Consider the following 11,026-nt stretch of genomic DNA (forward strand, 5'->3'; position numbering starts at 1 on the left):
TGATGATAATGATGATGATGATGATGATGATGATGATGATGATGATGACGACGACGATCGACTTTCGTTTTGGGATATCGCGAGTGTGCCAGTAGTGGTGACGTGTGTGAACAAAGAAGGTAAAGGGTGAAAAAGTGAAAGAAAGAAAGAGAGAGAGAGAGAGAGAGAGAGAGAGATAGAAGATAGAAAGAAAGAAAGGGAGGAAGGAAGGAAGAAAAGGAAGGAAGAAAACAAGGAAGGAAAATAAAGGGCTGTTGCAATGCGGTGCTCAAAGTACCGGCTCGAGCACAACCTCGTCCTCGTCGCCGTTGTCGCCGTCGTCGTCGTTGTCCTCCTCCTCCTTTTCGTTCTCCTCATCGTCGCAGAGCCGAGCTCCTGATAGCCATCTCTCAGCGACCACGGTCCAGGATCGTTCAACGAAGAAAGGATGCCAGGGGGCCGTAGGGGCCTGGTAGCCCCGCAAAACACGTTCCTCGAGAACATTATTAGACGGAGCAGCAGTCAACGTGAGTCATATATTTCTTACTATTATTATTATTATTATTATTATTATTGTGTAAATTGGGACTAAAATTTCTTGTTTTTTTTACGTCTTTTTTATTTTTTCTTTTTTTCCATTATCAAGATTTGTCCATCGCATTCGGTGCAGCATTAATATAAATACTATATTAGAAATTTCTATCGGCATTTATATAATATACAATAAATTTCTACATTTTATTTTATTCAGGATATGAAATTAATAATAATGATAATAACAATAATAATAATAATGTTATTATTATTTAATAATAATAATATTTAATAATAATATTATTATTATTGTTATTATTATTATTACTTTGATTAAGATATTTTTTTTTTTTTTTTTTTTTTTGATATTTACACGTAATGATCAATCATTGTCAGATCATTTTTGATCTATAAATTGTCCGATAATTTTAATCTAATTTTTGCATAAATTTCGATATACATTTCAAAGTATTACTAATAACAATATTATTAGCATTATTATTATTATTCTCTAATAAATTAAATCGTAGTGATTAAGTTTAAAAAAAAAAAAAAAAAAAAAAAAGAAAGGAAAAGAAGTAGAAAAGAAAATTAGAATACAATTTTTCGAGTAAATTTTTGGAAGAATTTATTCAAAGTATTAATAGTAGGCATGGGTGTTTCAAAGCAACGTTTGAAAAAATTCGTAAGATGAGAATAAAATGGATCGAGAGATCATTTTATCTTTTCTGTCACGTGTGAATTTTATTTTTTAATTCCATCGGACCCGAAACGGCAGACAAGTTTTATTTTTAGACCGACCGTATATTAATTATAACACATAATGGGAATCGATATGGTGTCATAGGGGGATAATCTTCACTTGCGGTTCACTGCAACATATATATATATATATATATATATATATTTCCACTTATATAGAAAATATTTTCTCATAAGGGAGAAATAAAAAAAATGGGAGAGACGAAGAGAAGTTAAGAGGGGATTGAAAAGAAACATGGAAAAGAAAAAGGAGTGTTTATTGCTCGTCGTAGAATAATCACTGACGCGAAAGCAAAGTGTAATTTTAAATGCATCTTGTTTCACGAGTATCTCTTTATATGCCGAAGAATATTGTTGAATTGTTACTTGGTAAGAAGACGATGAAAATGTGAACTGTTGGGCTCGTTTTTCATTAATTTTCCGAAAGAAAGAGAATAAAAGAAAGAGAGAAAGATATCAATCATAGAATAAAAGATCAAAGATGAATAAACTTCATTCTCTCTTCGTCTTGTTGTGAATGTGTCAAACCAAATGGATAAATGCTCATCAATCGAAATTAGACGAATTTGAGAGTGAGAGGGAGAGAGAGAGAGAAAGAGAAAAAAAAGGGAAAGTGTCGTTTATTTTCGTTATATTTTCGATCGACGTTACTTCCATCTTTCTTTTCTATTTCTCTTGTTTCTTTTTAATTAAAAATTAAATTGTTAATTAATTAAATTACAAGAAATAATATGTGTATATATATATATATATATATATATATATATATATATTAATCTCTTGTATACAATATATAACAAATAAATCAATAAAAAGTGGGTCTTTAAAATTTTTCTATAATTTTTCTATAATTTTTATACAATTTTATATAATTATTTTAATGTAATAATTTTATATAATTTTGTATATATGTTGTATATTTTATAGAAAATAATTTATTAATATTAAATTTCTCGAAATATTTTTAATAAGATGATAACTAATATTCTCTCTCTCTCTCTCTCTCTCTCTCTCTCTCTATATATATATATATATATATAAAGTGAGTCTTCAAAATTTTTATATAATTTTTCTATAATTTTTATACAATTTTATATAATTTTGTATATATGTTGTATGTTTTATAGAAAATAATTTATTAATATTAAATTTCTCGAAATATTTTTAATAAGATGATAACTAATATTCTGTATCTCTCTCTCTCTCTCTCTCTATATATATATATATATATATATATATTTTTCTTTCTCTTGAGAAAGTTTCAAATTTCTCTTATTTTCTTCCAATAAAAATTCGATAAGAATCGTTCTTAGATAGCATCTTTTATTTATCGTACAATACACAAGGAACAGAGATTTCTTATATTGGCTATCGCTATAATTCAATAGATAACACATAGTAGACATATATAATATTTTACGATCGGAAACGTCGTAAAACAACAAATATTCTTTATTTGAGCTTGCGTTAACTTCGAAGAATAAAATGGAGAAAAAAGACAGTGGAAGGCGCCAAATCTAAATTGTCGTCATCGTCGTCGTCGTCGTCGTCGTCGTCGTCGTCGTCGTCATCGTCGTCGTCGTCGTCGTCGTCGAAATTGTGCGGATGATTGGCCGAAGGGTTGATGCAGAAAATAGGTGAACGACAGAGAAGGATTGTGGTTGGAGAAGAAAGAGAAGAAGGGGGTAGTGGGAGGGGGTGAGAAGAGGGGGGTTAGAAGAGAACGTATTGGAAATGTTCTCGGCATTCGTTCCGTATTTATTCACTCAAGGATATTCGAAAATATATTCTCGAAGTAGAAATTGCGAACCGACCACTCACCGCGAATTCTATTTTCACGTCCATTTTCTACGTTAACGGTGGTCGAACTCGATACTCGAATTTCCATACACTAATATTTCATGTATCTCAGGAATCGAATGGTAACGATCGATTTTTTGGCTTTACGAAGGTAAAGAAAGGGGATGGAATTGAGAGTCAACGGAGGAATCTTTTCTTTTTTTTTTTTTTTTTTTCCTTTCTTTCTTTATATCTTTTCTATTTGCAGATTTTCCTTTTCTTTTTTTTTGTTTTTGTCGGTTTTCTTTTTTTCGCTTCTCCTCCTCCCCCACACGCCACTCCCCCATTGAAATACAAAATTTTCGAATTTTTTACTTTGGCGACAATATTTTTTTTCTGTCTTTTTTTTTTTTTTTTTGTTTTTTTTTCTCGTTTTTGAGAGAAAAAAGGAGAGAAGAAAGAGAAGTGAATTTTTTATTTTTCTCAAGGATACGTAAGCTTCGATTTTCTCTCTCTCTCTCTCTCTCTCTCTCTCTCTCTCTCTTTCGTTTTCTTCGTCGATGGTTATTCGAGAACCCAAGGGAGAAGTTCGACTTTCGTGTAATCGATAGACTTCCGGCAACGGAGAATGGATTTTTCTGAAGCAAGGACATTTTTAACGACGAAAAGGGAGAAAGGAAAACAGAAGCAGAGAGAAAGAAAGAGAAAGCATGCCAAAAAAAAAAAAAAAAAAAAAAAAAAAAAAGAGAAAAAGAAAAAAAAAAGAAAGAAGAAGAAAAAAATAGACAGAAAAAGAGAGAAAAAAAGAAAGAAAGAAAAAAGGAAGGAAGGAAGGAAGGAAGGAAGGAAGGAAAGATTTCTTTAATCGATTTACCAAGTGGAAATGAGGGATTTTTATTAATTAGATACAAACTACGAAGTTTACGGTGCGTTCGAGAGCAAAAAAAATTTTTTTTGACTCGGCCAAGCTCATCATTCGAATATATTTAAAAACTCCGAATATATGATACGAGTTAAATTTTGTTGTTTCTTCTTTCTTTTGACACTTTTGATATTATTAATTGTTCAAAATGATAAAGATGGGTAGATACACACGTACACACATACGTATACAAACAGAGAGATAAAGAGAGAGAGAGAGAGAGAGAGAGAGAGAGAGAGAGAGATAAATAAAAAAATAAAAATGTTATGTGTGAAGTATTATTTAACTATATTATTGCGAAAAAATATATGGACACAAAAGAAACATAATATATATATATATATATATATATATATATATATATATATATATATATAAATGTGTCAATAATGTTTTTTTATTTATTTATTTTCTTTGTTCTTTTTAGCTCCTTTTACGAAAGAACAAAAAAGATTTTACTTTTCTCTTTTTTTTTTTTTTTTTTTTTTTTTTTTTTTTTTTTTTTTTTTTTTTGGTGTCCCTACGTTTGTTACACTTTTTCAATCACCTTCTAATGAAGGATAGAAAATATTTCTTATTGCGTCCGTTAGATCGTACGATGTCTTTGATTTATTTACTCGTTAATTTTTCTTTAAGTATTTATTTACTTCTATTTCCTTTTTATTTAATTCTTATTTATTTATTCATTTATTTGTTCCCATTATCTCTCTCCGAAGAAGGACATAATGATAATTGATGCGAGTAAGAAGAAAATAATAGAAGTATAAGTAAAAGAGTTAGAAAGAGACAGAGAAAGGCAGATAGACAGAGAGACAGACAAACAGACAGACTGAGAGAGAGAGAGAGAGAGAGAGAGAGAGAGAGAAAGATGAGGGGAAAACGGAAGGGAGGGGACAAAAGAATGAAGAGATCAAATTAATGGGCATTGCCGCAAGGGACGTTTCCCTTTGAACGATTTCATTCCACAATCAGAAATATAGTTATAAAGTTGAATTTCTCATCCGTTATGTAGGGGTAAAAAAGGGATAAAAAATAGAGATTTACAAAGAGAGAAAAAGAGGGAGAGAGAGAGAGAGAGAGAGAGAGAGAGAGAGAAACAAAGAAAGAAAAAAGAAAGGAGGATAGAAAGAAAGAAATCTGATAAACGTGACAGTTTTCCGTTTTTTCTCCTCGATGAAGCTCGACTTTCGAGTATCTGGTTATGCAAATGATTTTTTCAATCTTCATCAGGAGTACTGAAAATACGCGAGGCCATGCTTGAGGTCAAACGAGCCGCAAATCGATACTGCACGCCGCGTTTCTATTTTCGATGGAAGATTAATTAAACGGTGATTCATACTTTCCATATTACTCTCTCTCTCTCTCACTCTCTCTCTCTCTCTCTCTCCCTCTCTTTCTTTCTCTCAGTGCGTATATGTCAGTTTGTGTTTAAAAAAAAAGTGAGAGAGAGAGAGAGAGAGAGAGAGAGAGAAAGAGAGAGTGGGAAAGTCTATGGAGAGAATAATAATTTTATAAATATTAAACGTTATCGTAGATAGTGCGTAGAAATGTACCGGCGCGTTAAATTTTTAAGGATTCTATAAAAAAAAATTTTGCTTTTTCTTAATTTTATATAACAGTAGTGATTAAGTTTAATCAATATACGTCGAACTGTCTTTTTTTTATATTACATAATTCAATAAGAGAATAATATATATATATATATATATATATATATATATATATATGTATATATTGTAAAGAGAGAGAGAGAGAGAGAGAGAGAGAGAGAGAGAGAGAGAGACGGAGAATGAATTAGCTATTATCATGCATTGCATCAGATGCATTGCATAGATACGATTTAATTACACTATAATATAACTAAAGTCTATGATAATGATATAATTTATAAAAATTCAATCAATATAATTCTTTATAGTAGAATAATAATAATAATAATAAAAGATTGATTAAATTCATCAAGAGGTCTTCTTTTATGAATGTTTACGCAAAGGCACGCGCGTTCCTTTCTTCCTATCTCTCTCTCTCTCTCTCTCTCCATATATATATATGTATATATATATATATCTCTTTTTATTCTTCGAATCGTACGCGCTGAAATGCAGCAGGAATGAATTAACTAGTTCTGAGAGTTTGCCAAGTGGTGGGATCGTCACGTACAGCAGGAGATGCATAAATGCATAGACGCGTGCATCTCTCAACCCTTCTCCTTCTCTCTCTCTCTCTCTCTCTGTCGCTCTTTTTCTTTCACACATAAGCATACATATATATGTATATATATTTATATATATACATACATACATACATTAAAAGATGGTCTTTGATTGTGTTGGTACATACACATCTCTTGATGAAAAATGCTTAAAGAAAATGATGACTGGGCCCTCTGGGGACTGGTAAAAGCACGTTCTCATAGTATTCGCTCGCGTAACTCCTTGAGAGAAGAGTAGAAAGTAAGAAGACGAAGGAGTTACTACTTTTCGTGGCAACAAACATACAACCCACTACTACATATCATATATAGTTCCATTGAGTTAATGGTATTTGGTGTTACCATTTTTTGTTGTTTACCAATAACAGCACTCCTTTCTTCCGTTTATTAACCTATCTCAATCATCTTAACAATTTTGAGTGTCATTTTCGTTGATATAAGATCGCTTGGGTGTCAATAGTGAAAATTAATTCATCGTTTCTCTATCAATTGTCACAAGTATGAGATATCATTAATCCTTTAAGAATATTTTAAAAATCGTTTTCATTTATTTCTCTCTGATTATTCGTAAATAACAAAATATTAGATAAGATCGAGCTCGTTTAAAGTAGAGTTTCCTTTTTCTTTTTTCTTTCTTTTTTTTTCTTTTTTTTTCTTTTTTTTTTTTTTTCTCTTATCAACGAGTTAAAGGTACGTCGATATTCTTACGTTTGTACGAAATGGATGAAACGAGTAATTAATTAATTAGTTGAAGTATCAAATTAATTCTTCGTCTCTTTCAAGAGTCACGATAAAGGAGATTATTGATCATTGAGATACTTATAAAAAAATTGCTCTTTTTTTCCTTTTTATCTTGAACGTAACAAGAAGATAGATAAGTTCAAGAACGTTTGGAGTATTTAATCTTTCTTCTCATTTATTTACTTTTTCTTTTTATTTCCGATAATCTTATCGTTAGTCTCTATCCGTAGAATATCCGAAGATTTTTCTTTATTTTCTTCTTACTCTTAGATAATAAAATGGTAGATAATATTTTGATCGTTTAGAGTAGTAAGCAAGTACTTAATCATTTCTTCTTTTTCTTTTTTTTTCTTTTTCTTTTTTCTTTTTTTCTTTTTTTATCGACGAGTTACGTTTTCATTGAAATCCTTACGATTATTATTGGAAGAGGATTAAACCACTTAATTAATTAATCATGAGAGATCGATAACATTTAGAATAATTCAAAGATTTTTTTTTTCTTCTTCAAACGTAATAAAAAGATAAATAAGATGGAGATCGTTTAATCTTTTTTTCTTTTTTTTTTTGTCCTGATGATTTTATCAATGCCATCTACAGAACTAGATTTCTTTTTCTTTTTTTTTGTTTTTTTAACTCAGATTATTCTGATTTTACGAAGAACTGAATGAATAAGCAATTAATTAATTAATTTATTAAAGAATTCCTAGGAATGTATAATGAAGAAAATTATGATATTTTGTGTATATATATATATATATATTTTTTTTTTTTACTAAGAAAGAAACGTATAAGTGCTTTTTTTATATATTATACTTATAGAATTAACATGATTTAAAAGGCAGAGAGATAGAGATAGAGAGAAAGAGAGAGAGAGAGAGAGAGAGAGTTTATTATACACTATCGATGAAAGTAATTGTTTAATAATTATTTAATGAAATCGAAAGTGCCTTCATTGTCTTATCTTTTCTTTTCACTTTTATTTATTTATTTATTTAATTAATAAAGCAAGCGTGTAAAAGTGAAATACATTAGTCAGAATGTCAGAGAAGTGAAAAAAAAGGGAGATGAAGTGACAAGTTATATGGAGTTTCTTCTTCGCTGTCTTTTTTTCTTTCTTTTGATATTTATTTCTTTACTTTTCTCTTTTTTTTTTTTTCTTTTATTATTATTATTATTATTATTATTTTCTTTCTCGTAATTACGTCCTCTTAATAAGCCCGATAAGAAACCATTGGAATATCTCGTTTGGAATGTTAGATCAGTTAGTTTTTTCTTCCGCGTTGGCAAAGATCAACCTCGTTTTTCTCTTCCCTATGTTCGCCAGTCACACTCGAAGGAATTATCGTTTTTGATAACGAAGGGATTTAATAACAGTCAGTGGGTATCGCTTTCCTAGCACGTTAATTAGAATCCAGCTTGGATTTCAGCTTATTATAAGAGGAAAGGATTTTTTTTTTGCTCCCCTCCTTTCCCCCTCCTCCCTTCAACCAACTCCTCTTTTTTTATTCTTTTTTGCTTTTTACTTTTTTCTTTCTTCTTCTTCTTTCTTTTCTTTTCTTTTCTTTTCTTTTCTTTTCCTTGCCACGTTAAATTAATCGTTTTCCCTCCTGACTGTATTATCCGTATATAATAAATGGATTGTCTATTTATTGTGTTTCATTGTAAATATTTGGATAATGTTTGAAATGATCTTTTTTTTTTTTTTCTTATAAATATCTACGTGTAAAATATTAAAAAAAAAAAAATATATATATATGCATGTATGTATGTATGTATGTATGTACATTTTATTCCATTTTTTATATTTAATCATATATTTAATAATTGAAATTTTGTTTCATTTTATAAATATATGAATAATGTCGGGAGTATTTTATTTTTTATAAATGCAGTTCATTATTCTTCTTTCTTTCTTTCTTTCTTTCTTTCCTTTTTTTTTCGATTACAAATATATGGAATATTTTATATTATTTTATTTTCATAATTATAACTATATAAAATATTAAAAATAATATATATATATATATATAAATAATATTACAAAAGATAAAAATTTATATTATATAAGTACATATTTCAAATATATTGAAAATTATTTCTCCCTTCTATGAATAATATTAATTCTTTTTCTTAGGGATTAAAAAAAATAAAAAAAATAAAAGTACAAAAAAAAAAAAAAGAAAAAAAGAAAACATTGAAAACTAGGAAAATAATTTTGCATAGTGCGACGTTAGATTTATTACAAATTTATCCAATGCAAATAAGAAAATATATTTTATATGTTTTCGATATTCTAAGAAACGATTATATGTCGTTATTTTATCATTGTCGAATGAAACATATTAACCGAAAGAAAATTAGATCTTTCTCAATGTAAGATATTTCTAACTTTGAAATTATCAGAAACAGAAAATGTGGATAATTATACGCGCGTCAGAGTTAAGAGTTATGTCAGAACTGTCAAGTATAAATCGTGGCACAACTTTCGAGTTCCGAACATATACGTATATATTCTCTCTTTCTCTCTCTTTCTCTCTCTTTCTCTCTCTTTCTCCGTTCTTCTCTCTTTTTCTTTTTGTAGTCATTCAACGTGGTGAGGAAAGCTGTCTGGTATTTATATATATATATTAAAATATAAAATTATATATATATATATATATATATATAATATATTAATATATATTTTATATATATATATATATATATATATATATATATAAATATATGATTAATATTTTATATATGGTAAATACATATATATAAATTCATATATATTTTATTATTATATTATTTTCCCTTATATATTCTTTTTAATATTTTATATATCTATAATTATAAAATAAAATAATTTAGAATATATTTGTAACCAAAAAAAGAAAAAAAGTATTGCATTTATAAAAAATAAAATATTCCTAGTATCACCAATATATATATATATATATATATATATATATATATATATATATGGTGTGTGTGTGTACATTTCGTTCATTGTTTCATGTTACGTTTCCATTTTGTTTTATATTTTCTTTTTCAATTTATAATATTTAAAATATATTACATGCCGATCGATAAATAAAAATGATACAAATAAATTTTCTTCCTTTTTTTCGTTTAATTTTCTTATTTTCTTTTTCTTTTTCTTTTTTTTTTTTTTTTTTTTTTTTTTTTTTTTTTTTTTTTATATGTTTTTTGTTTCTTTTCGTTCTTTTCACTTTCTTTTCCTTTTGTTTTTTTTCTTTTTTTTTTTTTTTTTTCTTCTCTTTCGATAAGAAGTTCCATTCGTTCGTTGTATTGTAAATCATGTTAAACGAAGATAACAGGTTGTTATCGCAATACGATCAATAAATAACGTACATATCAATGCGGTCGTAGGATTCGCGAGGTACTCTATCGTAATTGAAAATCACCGATCGAGGAGAACAATTAATCCGCGTCGAATCAACCAATGGCTAACTTAAATATATTACGTGCATGTGCATCGATTTGCAACGACAATAAGAGAGATAATCGAAAATGACAATTTAAATATGATTTTTTTTTCTCCCCCCATCGATTTCTAATTAACCATATTTCATCCATTCCAGGATTTTTCTCACGGGAAGTTATAAGAAAAAAGAAATTAAAAAAAAAAAAAAAAGAAAAAAAAAAAAGAAAAGAAAAGAAAAGAAAAGAAAAAACAAGAGAGAGAAAAATATTCATACACCCTTTAAATATATTCAATTAATCTAATATAAATTGAAATGAAATATTTTGATATTGTAAAATTTTTACGAAAATTTTATTTTATCTTATTATATGATTTAATTATAAAATTATTTTTTATTACTTAAATATACGCTACTTCTTTACTTACAGAAACTTAATTAAATAATATAATTAATGTATAAAGTATGTATACTTATATTGAATATTCAATAATATATTTTTATTTAAATAAATAATATATTATTAATATTATTATATAATTATAATATACTTATTACATACTCTTATTATAATTTATTTAAGTAATTTAAAAGTAAATTTTAAGTATATTATATTCCAGTATATTTATTATACTAAGTAATAAATAGCAATTAATGAGTAAATATTAA

The 11,026-nt window shown here is 27.7% G+C and overlaps 1 protein-coding gene across 7 annotated transcripts in view; it reads left to right on the forward strand.

The window, feature by feature from the left end:
* The window catches only part of LOC124951572 (potassium voltage-gated channel protein eag-like), a 73,999-nt gene that overhangs the window by 66 nt on the left and 62,907 nt on the right, over positions 1-11,026 (forward strand). For all 7 annotated transcript variants that reach the window (XM_047500157.1, XM_047500161.1, XM_047500159.1 and 4 more), the window contains exon 1: positions 1-506. This exon is cut by the window's left edge and continues 66 nt beyond it. In XM_047500157.1, coding sequence (XP_047356113.1) covers positions 428-506 — 79 coding nt within the window. In that variant the 5' untranslated portion in view covers positions 1-427. The remainder of the gene's footprint in view (positions 507-11,026) is intronic.

Source organism: Vespa velutina, chromosome 9 (assembly GCF_912470025.1).
Source record: "Vespa velutina chromosome 9, iVesVel2.1, whole genome shotgun sequence".
NCBI lineage: Eukaryota > Metazoa > Arthropoda > Insecta > Hymenoptera > Vespidae > Vespa > Vespa velutina.